Source organism: Geotrypetes seraphini, chromosome 1 (genome assembly GCF_902459505.1).
Source record: "Geotrypetes seraphini chromosome 1, aGeoSer1.1, whole genome shotgun sequence".
NCBI lineage: Eukaryota > Metazoa > Chordata > Amphibia > Gymnophiona > Dermophiidae > Geotrypetes > Geotrypetes seraphini.
In genome coordinates, this window is record NC_047084.1 from 104,866,285 (window position 1) to 104,892,514 (window position 26,230).

The 26,230-nt window shown below is 41.2% G+C and overlaps 1 protein-coding gene across 1 annotated transcript in view; it reads left to right on the forward strand.

The window, feature by feature from the left end:
- Window positions 1–26,230, forward strand: part of TPGS2 (tubulin polyglutamylase complex subunit 2) — a 53,949-nt gene that overhangs the window by 9,437 nt on the left and 18,282 nt on the right. Inside the window, exons 3-6 of the mRNA XM_033935332.1 lie at window positions 3,457–3,544; window positions 10,803–10,931; window positions 22,780–22,908; window positions 23,872–24,035. Coding sequence (XP_033791223.1) covers window positions 3,457–3,544; window positions 10,803–10,931; window positions 22,780–22,908; window positions 23,872–24,035 — 510 coding nt within the window. The remainder of the gene's footprint in view (window positions 1–3,456; window positions 3,545–10,802; window positions 10,932–22,779; window positions 22,909–23,871; window positions 24,036–26,230) is intronic.

Consider the following 26,230-nt stretch of genomic DNA (forward strand, 5'->3'; position numbering starts at 1 on the left):
CAAACACCTACTTACATTTCAAAATTATGGGCTCCTTTTACAAAGGCGTGCTTGCGGTTTTAGCACGCTAGCCGCTACCGCCTCCTTTTAAGCAGGCGGTAATTTTTCAGCCAGCGCGCGCTAATCTTGTGGCATGCGCTAAAAATGCTAGTGCACCTTACTTAAAGGAGCCCTATGTAAATGAGGAGTAAATAATATTCAAAACAGGTATACATCAATAAGAATACAAAGCTTTGACCACATTCCATCTATCTTGCGTGATCTTCACTGACTGCCTTTTGCTTTTCATATAGAATTTAAAAGGGCTTGTTTAATCTTTAAGCTGTTGAAGGATAAATGTCCAACTCTACTTAGCTCTCTTCTGCAGATATATAATCCTTGTCATGCTTTATGATCTGAAGATAAGATCAGTTTTGAGGTTTCATCTATTAAACAGATAAAGTTGGTAGACATTCAGCATGCTTTATTAACTGTGCAGGGTGTAATATTGTGGAATGCATTACCATTGGATATAAAGAATGCTTCCAGTCTATTTCAGGAAATTGGTAAAAACTGCTTTTCCAGAAATGTTTATGGTAAATGATTTGAGTTCGGAATTTAGGTAAATCCTTCCATTGTGGCGTTTATGTGTTTTTTTGGTAAATGACTGAGTTAGGATGCATTTTATTGTCTTGATATAGTTTATGAAATGATCTCTTTTTGTGACTTTTTATAGTTTGCAATATTGTTTGTTTTTTTTAATTCTTTATTCAGTTTTAACTCTTGCAACAAGTGTACAAAATTCAATCAAATAATTCGTACAAATCTCTTGACATTCTAACAATTATTGTCAAATGCATATAAAAAAGACCCATCCCATTCATCAGGAATAAACCCATTAAATCACATAACATACCTCCCCATCCCCACATTAAATATAGTCCTATGTAATAAAAAGGTGTCCAAGGTGTCTAATCATTAGAATAATTATGTATGTTTGATTGTAACTCGCTCAGAATTGTTGGATGGTTGCGAGTAATAAATTATTTTTTTTTTTTAAATTTTTATTTATTCATTTTTGAATTCTTATAACAAGTGAATTAAACATATTATAATCAATTGTCATATATCACTTGTATTTACAAACAAATCATCCTGTAATACAGAATAAATACCCCTCTTTTTATCAATATTCCTATTTCCTCTGGTGGAATTCACTATGTCACATATATAGAATGGAACGTTCAATAGCAATACAAAATGGAAATTATAAAAGGTTTAATGAAATATGGGGGCCATTGACATTGTTTTGTAATGAATAAACACCATTTTCTTAACATTATTTATGATTGGAAGGGAAAGGGGAGGGTTTATATAAATGGAAAAAATAAAAATGTAAAAAAGAAATATGACAAAGATTGATTCAATTAAATAACTGTATGGAAAGGGAGGGGGGAAGAAGGGTTTAGATATATATACCTTTGTTACAATCTTGATAGATTTATCAAGTGATGTTAGTAAATCTATGTATTACTTATATTGTGCACTTGCTGAAAGTTTAAAAATGAATAAAGAATTATAAAAAAAAAATATTCCTATTTCCATATGATATACATTTCCCACCCCGCCCCCACCTCTGAGAGTCGGGAGCAGCACAGGCCATTCAGCACGGCTCCCCGCGCTAAAACCACTAGTGCGGTTTAGTAGAAGAGGGGGATAGAGTGGTAGAAGATAGCAAGGCAAATATTGTCTGACAGAGATGGCAAAATATAGTTAACAGAGCCTAGTAAAACATAATATGACAAAACATGGTATGATGAGATATAACATGGTGAGTATAATACAGCAAATATATATATTATACCACAACACTTAACCAGAAAAGTGTATTTAGTTCCAGAGGCCTCAGAGTTGGAGCCTACGCACAGCTGTACAATCACAGACTGGAAAGATCAGCGTAGTATTGCTCCTATTTGCTCCAATCATTGGCCAACGGACCTGGCGCTCACACTCATTAATCTTTTCAAATATTTTTTTTAACTTTATCTTATCTTTTTTTATAGATTAAATTTAAATATTAACTTTTATATATAAATGTATTACTTCCTCCTCTTAAAATCTACACCAGTGTCTTTCAATTTATAGTTTCTTCTAGTATTATGCACTTATAAAAAAAGATTTTAGCTTTGTTTTAGAGATAACTTCTCCCCATATTAGTCATAACTTTAAACATTTCACTTGCATTTTATTTAAAGAGATATAAAGCACTTAGCTTTATCATTTTAGAATGCTATAGGAGGGGCCTTAGGCGCTTAGGCCAATCAGGCCCTAGGATCCTGTGGGTTGGGCAGGGGAGGGGCGGGCCTACCTCATTTGGATGGAGGTGGGCCTGCTGGCTGAACGTGCAAAGATGTTTGCCTGCTCAAGTGACTTGTTGTTTTCCCTTCTATTGGAGGCAGCCAATGGCTGCTACCACTACTAACATAACATAACATAACATTATACTTATAGACCGCGTTACCAAAAAGTTCTACGCGGTTTACAAAAGATTATAAACATTAAACATAATTGTATATTTGAATGCTTATCATTTCTATAACGCTTCTAGACATAAGCAGTGCTTTACATTACTAAGGAATTTCCTTTCTATTCTGCTTGTTCGTGGAGAAAACCAAGGTATTTACCTGTAGCAAGTGTTCTCCGTGCACAACAGGATAGTCCTCATATACACACACACATTTCAACTTTAAGCTGTATTAATCTTTTGAGCTGCACCCACACAATAGCAGCTGGTGGAAAATTGGGTGCATGTAAATAAGGTAATTCAATAGCTTTTAGTGTTGCTAAGTTGGAGTAATTTCCTGCACAGGCTTATCTGGTGATGGCACCCATGCCATGAGGCCTTATATCCTGTTATCCATGGAGAACACCTGCTACAGGTAAGTAGCTTCTTTTTCTTTATTTTTCTTCCAGCCTATGTCTTCTCACAAGGGATTCCTTCAGTGTAGTTGTTCCTGGCAAATTTTTGCAGAAATCTAGAACTTTATTTCAGCAGTCTACACCAGTGGTTCCCAACCCTGTCCTGGAGGACCACCAGGCCAATCGGGTTTTCAGGATAGCCCTAATGAATATGCACGAGAGAGATTTGCATAGAATGGAAGCGACGGACATGCAAATCTGTTCCATGTATATTCATTAGGGCTAAACTGAAAACCCGATTGGTCTGGTGGTCCTCCAGGACAGAGTTGGGAACCATGGCTCAAAATACCATCTTGAAAACAGCATCACACATCTGCTGTTGCACAGAAGCCCATATATGGGCCTGTTACCTCATACATATGCATATCTCACAAAATTAACCTTTTTTAAACTAAAGAATACAAGCACTAGAATGTGAAGATTCAGTAATACCTGCACTTAAAAATGTTTTTAAGTCTCCATCTCCCCTTACAAAGTCTCGATGGTTTGTAATTTCAGAAAAATAACTGTTCATTGCCTGAGGATTTAAAGAATTTTTACCTTATGACAGATGGCTTCCATATGACCTGGCATGTGAAGTTTGACGGTAAGTCTGCCTCATCTGCTCGCTGCTTGATTTTTTGCACTTGGGATTTTCACGTTCATATTTGATTCATTAAAGCTGAAAATATATTATTCAGTGATCCTTCTACATAACATATTTATAACTGTGTGGTGTGTAGCAGAATATGAGTATTGTAAAGGGGATGGGACTTGATATACCGCTTTTTTCTGTGTGGTTACACAATCAAAGCGGTTTACATGTTTTAGACAGGTAGTTATTTTGGACCTGGAGCAATGAAGTATTATGTGACTTGCCCACAGTCACCAGGAGTTTCAGTGGGAATCAAACTCACAACAGCAGCTCTAACCTCAAGGTTTATAAGGTTTCCTATAAAGAAGCCTCTAATGGTGAGCTTACCATCAAAATAATAAATGATGGTAAGGATATACACATTCTTATTTAAAAAAAACTATCAAACAGGAGAAAAAATGCCTATGGAGTTGCAGTGCATAACCTTCATTGTTTGTCTCATGTACTACTAAGGGACTAATTTTCATTCATCGGCAAGAAACCTCCTGATAATTCAAAACCAATTCACATATAATGCATTGATATTCACTTTGTAGGCTGAATGTGTAAATACACAAATAAACAAACACTTGACTATCCCAACAGGAAGCCCGTTTCACTAATCGCTTCTTCAGGGGATTTGTCATACAGCGACTGTGAAATTGAAAAAGATGGGTAATAATTAAAGTTCAGCAAATGTAGGCAGAATTATAACTTGCTTTCTGATATATATGTTTTCTAACAAATTTAAACCATAGTTTGCATAGAGCTTTATGGACCCCAGTTCGTTTACAGAAGTTAGATAGTTCAAGATCCAATAGATGCTGGCATTGTGGTTTAGAAGCTGGGACATTAGACCATTTAATATTTTTCTGTCCCTATATAAATGCCTTTTGGAAGTTAATTTGGTCCCAAATTAATTCATTGTTAGAAAATCATGTTGCCCTTTCATATGATACTATATTATTTGGTACTTCAATGAGATTTAAAAGCCCAATTTCAGCTAATAATAATAATAATAATAAACTTTTATTAATATTAACAGGGGTTGCCATTCAGCGGATTACAGGGAATTGGAAAGATTATACTAAACTAAATTATACTTTTTGGTGGAATTCAGTTTGCCATATTTATAAAATGGAAAGGGTATTTGCTTTGCAACAAGGTAATTATAATAAGTTTAAAAAGATTTGGGGGCCACTGACGATTTATTCTAGTGATCAGACATCTTAAACACCAGAATATTGGATAAGATAAGGGGGGTGGGATTATGACGGATAATATATTGATAGTTATTATTTATTGGTATATGGATGGGAGGGGTGGGTTTCTTATATAATTATTTATTTGGAATAATACAAATAAGAATGTCAAGTGATGAATTAAGGTATTTCTGAATTTAAACTAAAGTTTTGTACACTTGTTGTACAAATTTTGTACAATGTTGTACACTTGTTGTAATTTTTGAAAATGAATAAAGATTTTAAAAAAAAAACCCCATAGTAAATGTACATCAATAGAATAATTTCAATCATTTTGGTGGTTTCCTAGAGGCAGTCGCCCATTCAGACAACGTGAATATCGGTGCATTATGTGTAAATTGGTTTTGAATTGCCAGAAGGCTTTTTGCCGATGAATGAGAATCAGTAGTACATGAAACAAACAATGAAGATTATGCACTGGGACTCCTGAGGCTTTTTCTTCCTGTTTGATAGTTATTTTGTATTATTTTTCTTACCACCGTTTATTGTTTAGATCAGGGGTGCCCACACTTTTTTGGCTTGCAAGCTACTTTTAAAATGACCAAGTCAAAATGATCTACCAACAATAAATTTTTTTTAAAAAACAAAGCACACTGTACGTAGAGAAAATATTAATTATCATTTGTTTTTGGGGGGGTTTTCAAAGATGTCAAGGTAGATGACTTTATGCAATGTCACCTCAGTAACAACTATACAAAAATAGACAAATATACCCCCTCCCCTAACATCGATAGTGGTTTTTAGTGCAGGGGGCTGTGCTGAATGCCCCTCGCAGCTCACAACGCTCATAGGCTCCCTGCGCTAAAAACCATTATCGTGGTTTAGTAAAAGGGGGAAATTATCAAAAATATATACAAGCTGAATATCAAAAAAATCAAAAAATTACAGCAAATATTCAAAGTAGAACCACTAATAGTGGAAGGTAACAGGTTGAAAGGCAAGTATCTAACATGGAGAAAAAGATCTCAGTGTTTCAAGGAAACAACCAAGAAACTATATGACCAGTTATAAACTGTCATAAAAAACACATCCTAGGTCAAAAAACTCCATGAGAAAAGTTTTGTAGAAATAAAGTTTAAGATACAAAAGTTAAACTGCAAATATCAGTAAAAAAACAATAAAGAACTTGCACTTATCTTCCATACATCTCCCGACTGGCAGTTAGATTAGATATCCATTGCTCCAGTAAGGAACCAGATTCAATTTTCAAGTTATGAACTCAGTATTCCCGACAGGCCCTGTTTCGCCAGTTGGCTGCTTCAGGGGAATATCTGGGAAACAGAAAAATGCAATCAATTATAAAGAAACATACAAGTGCATATAGCATTGAGAATTAAAGTTACCTTTTAGAAAAAGAGCAACAGCTTAAAAGAATCTTCCGCGGGAAAATGGCGCCCCGGCATTTGACCAGTGCTTTAAATCCTTGCATGCTGACGTAAACGTATTAGCAAGGAGGACGGCAAGCCAAAGAGACTAAAAAAGTCAAAAAACCAAAACAAACTATTGAAGACAGTCTTCAAAAAAAATATTTAAAAGAAGGCACGCCATTCAATACGGGCATTTAATCCCTTTGGAATACAGGTTTGTAATCTAAAAATCCATTTTTGTTCACTTTGCCTCAAAAGCTGTTTAAAATCTCCTCCTTTTTGTGATGGAATCAATTTCTCTATTATCCAGCAACGCATATCTGCAAAAGAATGATTAAAGTCCACATTATGTTGTACCATAGGAGCCTCCAATTTTTGACATGTCTCTCCATTGTTGAAAGCACTCCACTGGTTACCAGTTCATTTTAGAATTAAATTCAAATGTGCTAGCATAATTTTCAAAATTATATGTGGGATTTTTACACCTTTAGTAGCTATTTCATTGAATTCTTTGCACCCTTCTAGTTCAAGATTGTCTCAAATGTTCAAATTCTCATTCCCTTCTGTTAAGGGTATTAAAATCATGCAATATATCTCCCGATCTTTTACATACGTTTTCATGATTATCTGGAATGAATTTCCTTATGAAATTAGATCTCTTGTCTCTCTTCACATATTTAGAAAATCTTTCAAAACTTATCTATTTCAACTTGCTTTAGATCAGGGATCTCAAAGTCCCTCCTTGAGGGCCGCAATCCAGTCGGGTTTTCAGGGTTTCCCTAATGAATATGCATTGAAAGCAGTGCATGCACATAGATCTTATGCAAATTCATTGGGGAAATCCTGAAAACCCGACTGGAATGACTTTGAGACTCCTGCTTTAGATGAATACAAAACCGAGCTTATTTAATACTAGCTGATGACCCGGCGTTGCACGGGTATTTAATTATAGCAATAACACTGTAAATGGATTCAAATAAAGATACTTTATAGTGGTGAATGAAATTATTGTTTTACAGCTTAATAAAAAGTACAATATTCAAATTATAATGTGAAATATTTGACAAAATGAATACAATACAACTAATGCAAAACGTGATTATAAACAACATTTTTAGTTTCACCTCCAGGAGCAAGAACATATAAATTGTTGGGTGAACCCACCCTTGAGCAAGCAACATAGAGTTGTGGGCCGAGAGACCCCCAGAACATATCACCCCAGGTAGTGAGGGATCTGCATACCAAGTTTCGTTCAAATCGGTCAAGTCGTTTTTGAATTACTGTGAGAATGGCAGCTTTTTACATTTTTTCCATTGACATGAATGGGTGAAATCTGATTTTCTGTTTGTAGCTCCGCTCACGTGTGTAGGAGGGCCGCGAGACCACCAGAACATATCACCCCAGGTAGTGAGGGATCTGCATACCAAGTTTCGTTCAAATCGGTCAAGCCGTTTGTGAATTACTGTGAGAATAGCAGCTTTTTACATTTTTTCCATTGACATGAATGGGTGAAATCCGATTTTCTGTTTGTAGCTCCGCCCACGTGTGCAAGGGGGTCGCGAGACCCCAAGAACATATCACCCCAGGTAATGAGGGATCTGCATACCAAGTTTCGTTCAAATTGGTCAAGACGTTTGTGAATTACTGTGAGAATGGCAGCTTTTTACATTTTTTCCATTGACATGAATGGGTGAAATGTGATTTTCTGTTTGTAGCTCCGCCCACGTGTGTAGGAGGGCCGCGAGACCACCAGAACATATCACCCCAGGTAGTGAGGGATCTGTATACCAAGTTTCGTTCAAATCGGTCAAGCCGTTTGTAAATTACTGTGAGAATGGCAGCTTTTTACATTTTTTCCATTGACATGAATGGGTGAAATCCGATTTTCTGTTTGTAGCTCCGCCCACGTGTGCAGGTGGGCCGCAAGACCCCCAGAACATATCACCACAGGTAGTGAGGGATCTGCATACCAAGTTTCGTCCAAATTGGTCACAGTGAGAATGGCAGCTTTTTACATTTTTTCCATTGACATGAATGGGTGAAATCTGATGTTCTGTTTGTAGCTCCACCCACGTGTGCAGGTGGGCCGCGAGACCCCCAGAACATATCACCCCAGGTAGTTGGAATTACTGTGAGAATGGCAGTTTTTTACATTTTTTCCATTGACATGAATGGGTGAAATCTGATTTTCTGTTTGTAGCTCCGCCCAGGTGTGCAGGTTGGCCGCGATACCCCCAGAACATATCACCCCAGGTAGTGAGGGATCTGCATACCAAATTTCGTTCAAATCGGGCAAGCCGTTTTTGCGTGATCGCAGCACATACATACATACATCCGATTTTATATATATATAGACTAGGTGATGCCCCGGCGTTGCACGGGTATTTAATTATAGCAATAACACTGTAAATGGATTCAAATAAAGATACTTTATAGTGGTGAATGAAATTATTTTTTTACAGCTTTATAAAAAGTACAATATTCAAATTATAATTTGAAATATTTGACAAAATGAATACAATACAACTAACACAAAACTTGATTATAAACAACATTTTTAGTTTCACCTTCAGGAGCAAGAACATATAAATTCTTGGGTGAACCCACCCTTGAGCAAGCAACATAGAGTTGTCCATGGGAAAAACAGAGGGATCTTAAATCCACTCCACAGTATGTAATAGTCTGACCCTGTGATTTGTTGATTGTGATAGAGAATGCAAGTCTCACTGGAATTTCCAATCTCTTAAACTGAAAAGGAAGATGTGTTGCAAGTTTCGTTCAAATCGGGCAAGCCGTTTTTGCGTTGGCAGCTTTTTACATTTTTTCCATTGACACGAATGGGTGAAATCTGATTTTCTGTTTGTAGCTCCGCCCACGTGTGCAGGTGGGCCGCGAGACCCCCCAGAACATATCACCCCAGGTAGTGAGGGATCTGCATACCAATTTTCGTTCAAATCGGGCAAGCTGTTTTTGCGTTGGCAGCTTTTTACATTTTTTCCATTGACATTAATGGGTGAAATCTGATTTTCTGTTTGTAGCTCCGCCCACGTGTGCAGGTGGGCCGCGTGACCCCCAGAACATATCACCCCAGGTAGTAAGGGATCTGCATACCAAGTTTCGTTCAAATCGGTCAAGCCGTTTTTGAATTACTGTGAGAATGGCAGCTTTTTACATTTTTTCCATTGACATGAATGGGTGAAATCTGATTTTCTGTGTGTATCTCCGCCCACATGTGCAGGTGGGCCGCGAGACCCCCAGAACATATCACCCCAGGTAGTGAGGGATCTGCATACCAAGTTTCTTTCAAATCGGGCAAGCCGTTTTTGCGTTGGCAGCTTTTTACATATTTTCCATTGACATGAATGGGTGAAATCTGATTTTCTGTGTGTAGCTCCGCCCACGTTTGCAGGTGGACCGCGAGACCCCTAGAACATATCACCCCAGGTAGTGAGGGATCTGCATACCAAGTGTCATTCAAATCGGGCAAGCCGTTTTTGCGTTAGCAGCTTTATACATTTTTTCCATTGACATGAATGGGTGAAATCTGATTTTCTGTTTGTAGCTCCGCCCACGTGTGCAGGTGGGCCGCAAGACCCCCAGAACATATCACCCCAGGTAGTGAGGGATCTGCATACCAAGTTTCGTTCAAATCGGTCAAGCCGTTTTTGCGTGATCGCGGCACATACATACATACATCCGATTTTATATATATAGATTATGTTGAGTAAGTAGATTTGAAATCTTTCTAGTCTTCCTAGCAAATAGATTTGATTCCTTTCCTGCCTTATTGTTGTTTTTTTTTAATAATATTGTAAACCGAATCGAGCCCCAATATTTGGGGATGATCCAGGATTGGATTGGATTGGATTGGACATGGCAATACTTTTAAAAAGAATAGGAGAAAATATTTTTTCATTTAGAGTTCTTTTACAAATCCACGGTAGTGGCTGCTGCTGCAATAATCGGTCCGACGCCCATAGGGATTTAATGGGCGTCGCAGCGTTTTCCACAGGGCTTTGTAAAAGAGAGGTTAATGCTGGAGCATATTAGCATGTCTGAGTTTATAAAAAGGTTCAAAAAGGGTCTAGGACAGGGGTGTCAAAGTCCCTCCTCGAGGGCCGCAATCCAGCCGGGTTTTCCGGATTTCCCCAAATGAATATGCATGAGAACCATTAGCATATAATGAAAGCAGTGCATGCAAATAGATCTCATGCATATTCATTGGGGAAATCCTGAAAAACCAACTGGATTGTGGCTCTCGAGGAGAGGCTTTGACACCCCTGGTCTAGGAGGAAAAGTCTATTAAGGAGGAAGAGACCGCTATTAAGGCAGAAATAGGAAAGGCCACTACTTATCTCTAGTATCCATAGCGTGGAATCTTGCTACTCTTTGGGATTCTGCCAGATACTTGAGATCTAGATTGGCCCTTGTTAGAATCAGGATATTGGGCTAGATATACTGACCTAGTATGGCTATTTTTATGTATTTTTTGTATACATGTGGGGCAGCAGTTTTGAAATACATATCTTTTGTGTTTACTAAACTGAAATGTTACCTTGAATAACTGAAGATTAAAAATAATGTCACCACAATTGTTTGCAGATTATCCCATACAGCTGGGCTCAATGATGATCAACAGTATCTCTAAACTGACTCAACTGGGGTTGTCATCTGTGTATAGTCTGCCAAATGCTCTCAAGCTTGTTGAGCTAGATGACATGGACGAAAATGGTATGGTGCTTTGATTATAATAGGTTTTGTTCAGAAAGATGTTTATTTTACTTCCAGGACTGCCTACCATAGATTCCCTGACTTTGAGTTCCTCTCCTCTCAGGAAGGTGCCTTGGATATCCAAAGGATTTTAGACTTTATGCCTGATCAGCTGATAGCAACAGTAGCACCAGGCTATCAAGACCATATTATTCATTAACAATATCACCTCTCCTAAAACAAAACTGGAAAGGAACCAATTAGTCCCAGAATGGCAGACATTGGGGGTGGGTTCTCCTTTTGAAGAGGATCATTTGTCATTTTCTTAAAACTTTTTACACCTGGCTATATGTGATCACGGTGGCTTACAAAATACAATTTATTTGATATAGAAAGGAACTCATTAATTGATGGGATAGACATAGGCCGTATGTGCAACTTATTAATTACAAGGTAAAACAAAAAGTGATCCAACTGCAGATGTGATGTACAAGGCACAAAATATAATGTTGCAATTCAAGCAATGGTTCTTATATGTGAAGAGCCAGGATCCGACACGGTCCATGTTTCGGAAAACACGCCTTCCTCGGGAGTCATACAGCGAGAGATTAGAGAAACTGGGCCTCTTCTCCCTTGAAAAGAGGAGACTGAGAGGGGACATGATCGAAACATTCAAAATACCGAAGGGAATAGACTTAGCAGATAAGGACAAGTTGTTCACCCTCTCCAAGGTAGGGAGAATGAGAGGGCACTCTCTAAAGTTAAAAGGGGATAGATTCCGTACGAACGTAAGGAAGTTCTTCTTCACCCAGAGAGTGGTAGAAAACTGGAACGCTCTTTCGGAGGCTGTTATGGGGAAAACATCTTCCAGGGATTAAAGACAAAGTTAGACATGTTCCTGCTAAACCGGAACGTACGCAGGTAGGGCTACACTCAGTTAGGGCTCTGACCTAAAGGCCGCCATGTGAGCGGACTGCTGGGCACGATGGACTACTGGTCTGACCCAGCAGCGGTAATTCTTATGTTCTTATGTCTGGGATGTAGAGAACCTTTTTAACAAATCACAAATACCAACACAGGTAATCCGTGAAAGACTGGCGATGAAGAGCTCCTGTCCTGCTGCAACTGTTAGGAAACTGATAGCTCTTCATCGCCTGTCTTTCACAGATTACCTGTGTTGTTGTTTTTTTTTGATTTGTTAAAAAGGTTCTCTACGTGTGTGTATCATAACATCCCGGACCCCCGAAGAAGAAGTGATTTCCGAAACACAGACCGTGTTGGCTCCTGGCTCTTCATATATGACAGTAGATATGATAGTAGTAAAGGCTGCAACATAAGCAATATCAGCAACTCATTTCGTAGTATTGCAACGGAAAGTGAAACGACACAAAAATCCATACGAAAAAGGAAATTATCGCTGAAAAATAGCTGGAAAGCAATGACCACAAATGCTCGCAGTCTAAGCAACAAAGTTCATGATCTGCAAGCCCTGATATTAGAGGCAGATCTAGATATTGTTGCTATCACAGAGACATGGTTCAGTGAATCACATGGATGGGATGCAAACATACCGGGATATAATCTTTTTAGGAAGGACAGAGATGGTCATAAAGGTGGAGGAGTAGCTCTCTATGTAAAGATCAATATCCAAGCGACCGAAATGCAAGGGACCTGGGGAGAGGAAGAAGCGATATGGATTGCTCTGAAAAGAGAAGGTGGAACTTCTATCTACGTGGGTGTAGTCTACAGACCTCCGACTCAATCGCAGCAAATTGATAAGGATCTGATTGTGGATATCCAAAAGTTTGGAAGGAAAGAAGAGGTTCTGCTGTTGGGAGATTTCAACCTGCCAGATGCGGACTGGAATGTTCCATCTGCGGAATCGGAAAGAAGTAGGGAGATTGTGGATGCCTTTCAAGAGGCTCTGCTCAGACAAATGGTGACGGAACCCACAAGGGAAAAAGCAATATTGGATCTGGTCCTCACAAATGGAGAGAGTATCTCTAATGTTCGAGTGGGTGCTCAACTGGGAAGTAGCGATCATCAAACGGTTTGGTTTGATATAACGGCTAAAGTGGAGAGCGGCCGCACGATATTTAAAGTCCTAGATTTCAAACGTACGGACTTTAATGCAATGGGAAAGTACCTGAAGAAAGAGCTGTTAGGATGGGAGGACATAAGAGAAGTGGAAAGACAGTGGTCTAAGCTGAAAGGAGCGATAAAAATGGCTACGGACCTTTATGTGAAGAAAATCAATAAAAACAAGAGAAAAAGGAAGCCGATATGGTTCTCCAACCTAGTAGCTGAGAAAATAAAGGCGAAAGAGTTGACGTTCATGAAATATAAAAAAAACCAAGAAGAGGAGAGCAGAAAGGACTACAGGGTGAAACTGAAAGAAGCCAAGAGAGAGATACGTTTGGCGAAGACACAGGCGAAAGAACAAATGGCTAAAAATGTAAAAAAGGGAGATAAACATTTTTTCAGATATATTAGTGAAAGGAGGAAAATAAAAAATGGAATTGCTAGGCTAAAAGATGCTGGGAACAAATATGTGGAGAGTGATGAGGAGAAAGCAAATGTGCTAAACAAATACTTCTGTTCTGTGTTCACAGAAGAAAATCCTGGTGAAGGACCGAGATTGTCTGGCAAAGTTACACGAGAAAATGGAGTAGATTCTGCGCCGTTCACAGAGGAGGGTGTTTATGAGCAACTTGAAAAACTGAAGGTGGACAAAGCGATGGGACCAGACGGGATCCATCCCAGGATACTAAGGGAGCTCAGAGAGGTTCTGGCGAGTCCTATTAAAGACTTGTTCAACAAATCTCTGGAGACGGGAGTGATTCCTGGGGATTGGAGGAGAGCGGATGTGGTCCCTATTCATAAAAGTGGTCACAGGGATGAAGCAGGAAACTACAGGCCGGTGAGCCTCACTTCAGTTGTTGGAAAAATAATGGAAGTGTTGCTGAAAGAAAGGATAGTGTACTTCCTTGAATCTAATGGGTTACAGGATCCAAGGCAACATGGCTTTACAAAAGTAAATCGTGCCAAACGAACCTGATTGAATTTTTTGATTGGGTGACCAGAGAGCTGGATCGAGGACATATGCTAGATGTAATTTACTTGGATTTCAGCAAAGCCTTTGATACAGTTCCTCATAGGAGGCTGTTGAACAAACTTGAAGGGCTGAAGTTAGGACCCAAAGTGGTGAACTGAGTCAGAAACTGGCTGTTGGACAGACGCCAGAGGGTGGTGGTTAACGGAAGTCGCTCGAAGGAAGGAAAGGTGACTAGTGGAGTCCCTCAGGGTTCGGTGCTGGGGCCAATCCTGTTCAATATGTATGTAAGTGACATTGCTGAAGGGTTAGAAGGAAAAGTGTGCCTTTTTGCAGATGATACCAAGATTTGTAACGGAGTAGACACCAAAGAGGGAGTGGAAAATATGAAAAAGGATCTGCAAAAGTTAGAGGAATGGTCTAATGCCTGGCAACTAAAATTCAATGCAGAGTAATGCATTTGGGGATTAATAATAGGAAGGAACCATATATGCTGGGAGGAGAGAAGCTGATATGCACGGACGGGGAGAGGGACCTTGGGGTCTTCCTTGCTTGGCTTTGCTTCCAGCTGTGGCCCATGTCCAGGTGCCTTGCAGGTAAAGAATGAGCAGAAGTAATCGTTCAGTAGTTTGGCTTTTTCGGAATCTGTTTCCACATAAATCCCGTCTGCTGTTCTAAGGCGTACTATCCCGTTTGTGTTCTTCTGCCTGTCACTAATATACCTGAAGAAGGATTTGTCCCCTTTCTTAATGTTCTTTGCTAGAGTTTCTTCCACTCGAAGTTTGGCCTCCCTGACTGCTGTTTTGACCGCTTCAGACCTTGTCTTGTATTCAATGTTAGCTTCTTTCTCCCCGGTGCGTTTGTATGAAAGAATTGCTCTTTTCTTGTCCTTGACTAGGTGTGAGACCTCATCAGTGAACCAACGGGGTTTCTTCTTTCTTTGTTGTTTATTTACCGATATTATGTAGCGGATAGTTGCTTCGTGTAGTGTCCTTTTCAGTGTTGACCACATAGCTTCCACATCGTCCGTTGTTTCTTGAGCCTGTAGCGTCTGATGGATGAAATCACCCATGCTTGCGAAGTCAGTGCCCCGGAAATTGAGTACCTTCATTTTTGTTTGTGATCTAGGGAAGCCCTTTCTAAGGTTGAACCATACCATGTTATGGTCACTGGTTGCCAGTGTTTCTCCCACCGAGACTTCCGTGACGCTTTCCCCGTTCGTAAGTACCAGGTCCAGGATGGCCTGGGCCCTAGTGGGCTCTAGTACCATTTGTTTGAGCTGTACTCCCTTCATGGATGTTAATATCCTCCTGCTACTACAAGTTGTTGCTGAGAATGCGTTCCAGTCTACATCAGGCATGTTGAAGTCCCCTAGCAGGACAACTTCCCCCCGTAAGGTGATATTCTCAATGTCTTCAATTAATTCTGTGTCCTTGTCCTCCGATTGTCTTGGAGGTCTGTATACCACACCGAGGTATAGGCATTTCTCTCCGCCCCTGGCCAGGTTTACCCAGATGGATTCCCCAGTGTACTTGACATCTGTGATCCTAGTTGTCTTGATGTTCTCTTTGATGTAAAGTGCTACCCCACCTCCCAACTTACCCTCTCTATCTTGGCGAAGCAGGTTGTATCCTGGTATAGTTATATCCCACCCATGAGAGTCTGTGAACCATGTTTCGGATATTGCTACCACGTACGTAGGTAGGGCTGGTCACAGGACACTGGTCTTTGACCTAGGGGCCGCCGTGGGAGTGGACTGCTGGGCATGATGGACCACTGGTCTGACCCAGCAGTGGCAATTCTTATGTTCTTATGATAGTGTCCGAAGATCTAAAGGCGAAAAAACAGTGTGACAAGGCAGTGGCTGCTGCCAGAAGGATGCTGGGCTGTATAAAGAGAGGCGTAGTCAGTAGAAGGAAGAAGGTGTTGATGCCCCTGTAAAGGTCATTGGTGAGGCCCCACATGGAGTATTGTGTTCAGTTTTGGAGACCGTATCTGGCGAAAGACGTAAGAAGACTTGAGGCGGTCCAGAGGAGGGCGACGAAAATGATAGGAGGCTTGCGCCAGAAGACGTATGAGGAGAGACTGGAAGCCCTGAATATGTATACCCTGGCCTAGAGGAAAGGAGAGACAGGGGAGATATGATTCAGATGTTCAAATACTTGAAGGGTATTTACGTAGAACAAAATCTTTTCCAGAGAAAGGAAAATGGTAAAACCAGAGGACATAATTTGAGGTTGAGGGTTGGTAGATTCAGGGGCAATGTTAGGAAATTCTACTTTACGGAGAGGGTAGTGGATGCCTGGAATGCACTCCCGAGAGAGGTGGTGGAGAGTAAAACTGTGACTGAGTTCAAAGAAGTGTGGGATGAACACAGAAGATTTAGAATCAGAAAATAATATTAAATATTGAACTAGGCCAGTTACTGGGCAGACTTGCACGGTCTGTGTCTGTGTATGGCCGTTTGGTGGAGGATGGGCAGGGGAGGGCTTCAATGGCTGGGAGGGTGTAGATGGGCTGGAGTAAGTCTTGACAGAGATTTCGGCAGTTAGAACCCAAGCATAGTACCGGGTAAAGCTTTGGATTCTCGCCCAGAAATAGCTAAGAAGAAAAAAAAAAAAAAATTTAAATTGAATCAGGTTGGGCAGACTGGATGGACCATTCGGGTCTTTATCTGCCGTCATCTACTATGTTACTATGTAATCATATTTTGTGCCTTGTACATCACCTCTACAGTTTCTTCCTTGCTTTTGTCAACTTATTAATTAGCAATTATTTGATACACATACCCCCCTAAAAAGAAATGTCATGCAGATAGCATGCTTAGTTCCCCCCCCCCCCCTGATATATCAGGTAAGCCAAATGCTTGAGTAAAAAATGTTTTTAATCTTTTCTTAAAATTTTGACAAAAATTGTAGCTCACAGATATCATTTAGAAGCCAATTCCAAAGAGTAGGTTCCAAACAGAAAAATGTGCTTTTCAAAGTAGATACCCAGTGAGATTGTGTAGGTGCTAGGTAACTAATCTATGTTGACATAATGACCTGGTTCTAGTTGGAATGTAAGGAATGGCCATGGACCCTAAATACAGGGGTATGTTCTCAAACAAATGCCTTTTGGGTGAGCAATAATTGTTACTTTCATTCAATTGTAATGAATAACTGTAATGCATTACATTTTTCTGAACTGAGTAATACAGTATATCTAGTTACAATCAAAAAACCTCCTTCTACAAATCACAAACAATGCCAACGTAAAAGACGACAAAGTGGAGTCAATGGACTGGTGACTCGCAAGTTTATTAAACATGCAAAGTCAATAGAAATAATAAAACCAATTGCAGGTGGCACTAATGTAGAAAAACCGCAATCCTATAGGCATGCCAGATACTTATGTACTAAAACAATGCCACTTCAGTGATGACTACAATTTCAGCAAATCAAAGCATTATAAGTTTTAGCTTTTTATGACTTCCTGTCCCCGAGTTCAGTATTCTACATAGTCATAAGCTCCACATTGGAGCCTTTTTTATAGTATAAGTGCAACTTTTTTAAAAAAAATATATTCATCTTTGCCATTGTTTTCTCCTGATGAAGGCAACCGTACATGCCGAAACATGGACTGTGTGGGGTCCCAGTTCTTGCTCATCAATTGAAGTCCTTTCTACTGCCATACCATTTGTCAGCTGTTTTGATTTGCTGAAATTGTAGTCAATTGGTCTACATTTCAAATAGATGCAGCTGCTAACCCGATTGTGGCAAGGGAATCTCCCTGATGCAATCAGTTTAGCGGCTGCGGCAGGGAACCCGTCCCTCCGCGAAGTTGGCCAGAAGGTACCAACTCCCTCCTGCCAGAACCCCCGAAGCCCCCTTCCCCTGAATGTCTGCGGCAGGAAGAGTGCCCAATCCCTCCTGCCGCCTCCCAAAAAGACATCCCCAGCAAGAAGGATACCTACTCCCTCCTGCCGCCACCTCCTGAGACATCCCTAGGCAGGAGGGATGCTCACTCCTTTGTGCTGTTGGCCCCATCATCCCTTAAACCGCCCCTCCCCCCAAGATCCCCCCTGCCCACTCCAAACGCCCCCCGTATCTAAACTAAACTAAACCTTAAGTTTGTATACCGCATCATCTCCACAGAAGTAGAGCTCGGCACAGTTTACAGTAATTGGTATAGAAAGAAACTACAATGAAAAGTAGAAGGGCTTAGAGGGAATAAGTAAATCGATGAGGGAGAGGTCATTGCATTTTGGAGAAGAGCCAAGTTTTCAGATGTTTTCGGAAGAGTTGGAGGGAGGACAGGCACCGAAGCGGGGTGGTAAAACTGTTCCAGAGTTCGGTGTATCTTTCTCTAATGGCCAGCAAGAGGGATGCCTACTCCCTCCTGCTGGCAGGCCTGCCTCCACAGAATGACAGGCCTTCCTCTTTTGGACAAATGAGTACCTGATTACTATTCAATGTATTGCAGACCACTTTGGATGAATCTCTTCATGAAAAAGGTGGTTAATAAAATAAATATATTATTTTTACAAAGTACAGTAGTGACTTGTTCAACACTGTCTGGTTCAAATGATTACTGTTTGTCAGATATTGATTTAACCTTATTACTTTCCTCTTAAAATGCATTGTCATCCTGCCTAATTATATTCCTAAAAATATACAAATGCTGATTTAAAGTTTTCATCTTTTTTGTTTTCAAAGGGAGAAGATCTACAAAGATTTCTTGTAGTTATTGCCTCACTTGCTGACTTGTTTGTGCCATATGCATTTTTAAGCCATAAATCTGATTTTGCTCTTTTTGAAATGCTGCCCTCTCGGTCATTTTTATTACCAATCAGTGTTTTTAAGAAATATTTTTCATTTGTTCCTTTTGACTGGTCTATAAGAACAAATTTGCATGTGAAATAATAAGATCAAGGCATTTAAATAAAAATAGCAAACATTTCATTAGAGCATGATTCCGTCCCACCCTCCCATCCCAAAGCAAACCCTCTCACTCATCCTTTTCATCCCCTCCTTCTTCCTAATTGAACAGCCTGAGCCTCCGCTATTCTTTGTCTTTCAAACCTTCCATCTGTCTTTCTTCCTGTTTCCGTAGCCTCCCAACTATTCAGTAGGAAGTGTGGCTTCCTCTCTTCCAGCTTCCTTCCATCCACCACCTGCAAATCCAAAGTACTTGTTTCCAATCCCTTAGATTTGTAAAAAGCATGCTGGCACATATTCTTAATAGCGCTAGCACTGGCCTAAACATATAAGCACAATTTTTGTGAGCCTAAGTGAGTTAGAGTAGGTGAGTGTTAGAGGCATTGGGGATTGGGTGCTTTGGTATTTTATTTTGTGTTTGTGGGAGTAGGTGCTTTTAGGGGTCAGTCCTGTCATTTTATGGCATTCTTTTTCCTCATTGTTTTATGTTTTTTAATTATTGTAAACCACTAAAATTGCCCTTCTTATGTTCTTATTAAGGGGATTGAGAGTTACAGATAAAAGAAGAGGTAGGTTACAGAAATGGACAGGAACCACATTACAGGTCATGGACCTGACGGGCCGCCGCGGGAGCAGACCGCTGGGCGCGATGGACCAATGGTCTGACCCAGTGGTGGCAACTTCTTATGTTCTTATAATAACATAGTAAATGAGGGCACATAAAGACCCAAATTGTCCATCCAGTCTGCCCAAATATGCACTTTCTATAATTTAATGATTTGATTTAAATTGTTCTTTTTCTTAGATATTTCTGGTCCAGAAACCCAGAGCTCTGCTCAGCACTGTGCACAGGCCCCATCCACTGGAGTCTCCATCAAAGCCCACTCCAGCCCATCTAAACCATCCCAGCCCACCCTCAGCTGAAGTCTGCCCAGTACTGGCTTTAGTTCTTCAATATATACCATTATTTTCTGATTAGAGAATCCTTTATGTTCATCCCTTGCTTTTTTGAACTCGTGTCACTATTTTCCTCTCCACGACCTCCCTTGGCAGCACATTCCAGGCATCAACCACCCTCTCTGTAAAGAAGAATTTCCTAATATTTGGACGGTATATGACATTTAATAAACTATATAACAAAAAAACCACACGCCTAAGAAAAACCACTCTGTGGCTATCGTATTGAGGCTGAAAAGCTCTGTCTCATGCTGTGGTTGTGTACCTCAGATTGTGGAACATTTTACTCAGTTTCAGGGTTCTTTTGTGTAATGATTTACATGCTCCTATTCACTTTATAGGTTTCCAACCACCTACCTATCTTATACGTTTAAAAAATTAATTCTTTATTATACTAAAGTGTTAAAGATTCTTATACTTGATTAAATAATATATACTTGATTCAATTTTTACTCGATATAGTGCCAAACAGGTTTATCTTAAGGGGAATCGGCAATTGGTTCATAAAGTTCATACGATCATAAAGTTAATAAAAAATGAAGTATATCAATTGGAGGGCAGTACTTATCTCACAAACTCTGCCTGTTGTTGAGACTTGGAGCCATTGCTGAAATATGTTTTAATCAAGTCCAACGCAGCCTGCGTTTCGCAGGATTGACACATTACCCGCTGCGTCAGGGCTTCAAATGCAACGGAAACTAAAAAAGCAGAGAAAGCTCATTACCTATTTTTACAGCTTTATCCTTTAAAAATTTAATCCGTTAAAAATTTTAAGTAAATTTTTTACCTTAACAGCACTGCAACACTCTTTTGCCTATTCCAAGCAACTCACAAAATGGCGATACCACGTTAAAAGAATGTGCTGACATCAGACTAATTAACATCTGATTTGTGATTGGAGGGGGACCACAGACTTCAAATAACTCTATAAAGGGTCGCAAATTCCCCTTGTTCAAATTAAATATCCACAAAAGGCCAATTAATTCATGTATTCAAATGTAAAACCATACTAGGTAAAAGTGCTGCCACTCCATAGCCTTATTTAAACCCAAAGGTTCTAGTGTGTTAAGTTTAAAAATCCACCTGCTCTCTTTCATTGTCCGTGAGATTATTGTGATGTTTTAAAAATCTCTTTTCCTTCTTATCAAGATCGTTCATGACTAATTTATAAAAGGAATCAAGTAAAGGATCAAAAGGACCCGGAGGTATCCACAAGGATTTAGGTGTTACAATAGATCTATCTTGAGTAATGTCCTCCTTAGAGAAAAACATCTTGATTTTCAAAGCTTGAATACATTTCTCCACATCAACTCTGGTCTGAAATAAATCCGCATTCTTAGTAGGAACAAATGTTAGACCTTTAGAAAGAACACTTAATTCATCTGTTGTTAAACATGACTAGAGAGGTTTATCATGGGAATCTCTGCCCTCTCTGTGAGCGTGTTTCTGGTCTGTTATTGTAATTGGAGTTCTGTGGTGGACCTCGCTGATTTCCTCGTCTTCGTCTGCCCCTCTGTTGTTAACGCGGTCTGGCATCTAAAAAATCCTCATCAGAACTAAAACTATTCGCTGATGATTCTGAAGTGATGCATGTAGGTAACAAATATCTCATGCACGAATACAGGATGTCCGGGGTGGTACTTGGAGAGAGACCTCCCAGGAAAGAGACTTGGGAGTTATGATCGACAAGTCAATAAAGCTGTCCACCCAATGTGCAGCGGCGGCGAAAAGGGCGAACAGAATGCTAGAAATGATAAAGAAGGGGATCACGAACAGATCGGAGAAGGTTATCATGCCGCTGTACCGGGCCATGGTGCGCCCTCACCTGGAGTTCTGCATCCAGCACTGGTCGCTGTACATGAAGAAGGACACGGTAATACTCGAAAGGGTCCAGAGAAGAGCGACTAAGATGGTTAAGGGGCTGGAGTGAGAGATTAGAGAAACTGGGCCTCTTCTCCCTCAAACAGAGGAGATTGAGAGGGGACATGATTGAAAGGGAATAGACTTAGTAGATAAGGACAGATTGTTCACCCTCTCCAAGGTAGGGAGAATGAGAGAGCACTTTCTAAAATTGAAAGGGGATAGATTCCTTACGAACGTAAGGAAGTTCTTCTTCACCAAGAGAGTGGTAGAAAACTGGAATGCTCTTCCGGAGTCTGTCATAGGGGAAAACACCCTCCAGGGATTCAAGACAAAGTTAGACAAGTTCCTGCTGAACCAGAACGTTCGCAGGTAGGGCTAGTCTCAGTTAGGGCGTTGGTCTTTGACCAGAGGCCGCCGCTTGAGTGGACTGCTGGGTATGATGAACCACTGGTCTGACCCAGCAGCGGCAATTCTTATGGTTTTATGTCAAAGGTGACTCTTTTATCTCTTTGAATCTTCTACTGTCCTTTTGTTTTCAGCCAGGAATAAACCCTCTGATTAACATAATCTTCTTCATATCTTTTGCATTTTTTAAATTTATTCTTTTGTATATCTGCTCTGAACAAATCAACAGTCACTTTCATATTGTCCTGACGTTATTTAAACTCAGCTTCAAGTATAAGAATCTTTAACACTTTAGTATAACAAAGAGTTAATTTTTTTAAACGTGTAAGATAGGTAGGTGGTTGGAAACCTATGAGGTGAATAGGAGCATGTGAATCATTACACAAAAGAACCCTGAAATTGGGTAAAATGCGCCACAATCTGAGGTATACAACTACAGCATGAGATAGAGCTTTTCAGCCTCAATACAATAGCCACACAGTGGTTTTTCTTAGGAGTGTGGTTTTTTTGTTATTTAGTTTGTACCACTTTTTAACCACACAGATTTAGTAGTTTTGTGGTCATTTAATAAACTATACCTATAAGCTATTCTTTGTGTGTATAGGTTTCAAAACTGTTTTATTGTTTTAGATTCAAAAGTAACTGCTTCCCCCGTATATCATATTTTTTACAGTGTCAGTATCTGAAGGGAATACAAGGGGATGTGAAAAGCCTCATTTTGACTCTCGGAACCTGATCTTTGAATTGGATCACTGCAATGGAAATGGTAAAGTTTGTCTTATCTACAGAGTGACCAAGACAGGTAAGAACAGGGGAGAAGTTGGAAACAAGTGGATATGTTGTCATAAAGAGATTCACAAGAGGAAAAAAAAAAGCTATACAGTGGTACCTCGGTTTACGAGTGCACCAGTTTGCGAGTGTTTTGCAAGACGAGCAAAACATTCGCAAACTTGGTGCCTCGTAAACCGAGTTTGCCTCGCAGTACGAGTGCCCCTCCCCCGCGATCCGGCATCCTCCACTGCAATCCTACTCCCCCCCCCCCCCCCCGAGCAGTCAATGACACCCTTTACCCGACTTGGCGCCAGTGCCAGTGCCCGAAGATCCTCCCTCTTCTGGCGCGGCCTGGGCTGGGCGGTGCATCGGAGATCCTCCTTCTTCTGGGCTGGGCTGGGCTGGACTGGCTTTGAGCATTTGCGCATGCTCAAAGCCTTCTGGTCTCGCTCTCAATCTCGGAGAGAGAGAGACCAGAAGGCTTTGAGCATGCGCAAATGCTCAAAGCCAGTCCAGCCCAGCCCAGACCAGAAGAAGGAGGATCTCCGACGCACCGCCCAGCCGCGCCAGAAGAGGGAGGATCTTCAGGCACCGGCACTGGTGCCAAGTCGGGTAAAGGGTGTCATTGACTGCTCGGGAGGGGGGAAAGTAGGATCACGGTGGAGGGGGGGCAATGCGAGTGGGGGGGATGCTGGTTCGCAGGGTGGGAAGCTGGATCGCTAGGAGGGGTTTGGAACAGCGTCTGATTCCTCAAGGGGGAGAGAATGGAGCAGCGCTGGTAGCCTCGTGGAGGGGGGAGGAGGTGGAACCAATCAAAGCAGTTTCCCTTACTTCCTATGGGGAAACCTGCTTTGATATACGAGCAATTTGGTTTACGAGCATGCTTCTGGAACGAATTATGCTCGTAAACCAAAGTTCCACTGTAATTCTTATTTTATTGTACAATGGAAGTAATTTTTTTTACTCAACATATGTTTTCTTTTATTGATTTTAGGGCTAGTATTACCTGATATAGAGATCTGGTTCTTGGATCGAGCCCTTTACTGGCATTTTCTTACGGACACTTTCACTGCATACTATCGACTCCTGATCACTCACTTGGGGCTACCACAGTGGCAGTACATTTTCACGAACTATGGAGTCAGCCCACAAGCCAAGGTAGAATTGTCAGCTACTTCATATTACAATAGCCATATTTATAATTGTAGTGCAAAGGGTAAAGGATTCTGGACAATAGGTGAATACCCCCTTTCCACAAACTGTTGCAGAAGGATATCAATCACATCTTTCAGCTTCGTCTCCTTCCCAGTAGACTGTACTGCCACATTCAGGTTTTCCTTCTGCAAGTGAACTGAGAAAGTGGGGGGGGTTTTCTGTCCTGCTGATAACTTTGTTGTTTTTAGGGTTTCTCCAGATTTTTGAGGCATCTGTGTCTAGAGGATCCCAGTTACTCTGGGATACCTCTGCCTGGGAGAGGGCGCAGACTCTCTCTGCACTAGTTTGCAGCTCGAACGGTAACCATTCGGTCCCTGTGAAGCCAGCCTGCTTTTTCTTTTTGGAAGCTCGGAGTCCGTTTCCTTGAAAGCAAGCTCGCATCCTTGATTTATCAGGAGCTTGAGCACAGGTTGTTTGGCCCTGTGATGGTCTAAGGGCTTTAATCGGTGCTGGCTGCATTTTTCACTCCCCTCCCCCTCACAGTGGGTGGATTTTGGGGGGCTGATGTCTTGGTCCAGCTCTGGCCCAACTAGCAGCCCGAAGATCATGACTTTTGGACGTGCAAATTCCAGCCCAGAGACAGAAGCCTTCTCCATCTTTTCATGGTGAAGTTTAGCTGAAGCAGTTAGGCACCAACACAGACCTGTAAGTACAGGCTATTAAGAACATAAGAACATAAAAAGTTGTCTCCGCTGAGGCAGACCATAGGTTCATCCTGCCCAGCGGTCCGCTCCCGCGGCGGCCCATCAGGCCCATTGCCTGAGTAGTGGTCTATACCTATCTATACCCTTCAATCCCTTTTTCTTCTAGGAATCTATCCAAACCTTCTTTGAAACTATTTAATGTTTTCTTGTCTACAACAGCCTCTGGAAGCGCGTTCCATGTATCCACCACCCTCTGAGTGAAAAAGAACTTCCTAGCGTTTGTTCTAAACCTGTCCCCTTTCAATTTCTCCGAGTGCCCCCTTGTACTTGTGGTGCCCCATAATTTGAAAAATCTGTCCCTGTCTACTTTTTCTATGCCCTTCAGGATCTTGAAGGTTTCTATCATGGAAGCGAAGGGGATAACAGGGTACAGATAGAGGTTTACCGTACAGGACATTGAGCGAATAGGGTATGGATATTTCAGGTTAGGTAGGGAACACTTTCAGGTCATGGACCTGGGGGGCCGCCGCGGGAGCGGACTGCCGGGCACGATGGACCCCTGGTCTGACCCGGCAGAGGCAACTCTTATGTTCTTATATCATGTCTCCTCTAAGTCTCCGCTTTTCCAGTGAGAAAAGTCCCAACTGCTTCAATCTGTCGGTATATGGGAGATTTTCCATTCCCTTTATCAGTTTAGTTGCTCTTCTCTGTACTCCCTCAAGTACTGCCATGTCCTTCTTGAGGTACGGCGACCAGTACTGAACACAGTACTCCAGATGCGGCCGCACCATTGCACGATACAGCGGCATGATGACTTCCTTCGTCCTGGTCGTAATACCCTTCTTAATGATACCCAACATTCTGTTTGCTTTCTTTGAGGCTGTGGCGCACTGCGCCGATGCCTTCAGTGTTGCGTCTACCATCACTCCCAGGTCTCTCTCCAGGTTACTGACCCCTAGTGGTGTTCCCCCCATTTTGTATGTGAACATCGGGTTCTTTTTCCCCACGTGCATGACCTTGCATTTCCCTATGTTGAAGCTCATTTGCCATTTTTCGGCCCACTTTTCCAGCTGCGTTAGATCCTTTTGGAGATCTTCGCAGTCTTCCCTGGTTTGAGCCCTGCTGTATAGTTTGGTGTCATCTGCAAATTTAATGACCTCACACTTGGTTCCCGCCTCTAGGTCGTTTATGTAGATATTGAACAGGAGCGGTCCTAGCACCGACCCCTGCGGAACTCCGCTCGTGACCCCTTTCCAGTCTGAGTAATGGCCCTTTACGCCAACCCTCTGCTTCCTGTTTGCCAGCCAGTTTTTGATCCATCGGTGGACCTCCCCTTGCACCCCGTGGATCCATATCTTCTTAAGCAGTCTCTCGTGTGGTACCTTGTCGAAGGCTTTTTGGAAATCAAGATAAATTATGTCTATAGATTCCCCTTTATCCACCTGGCTGTTCACCCCCTCAAAGAAGTACAATAAGTTTGTGAGGCATGACCTG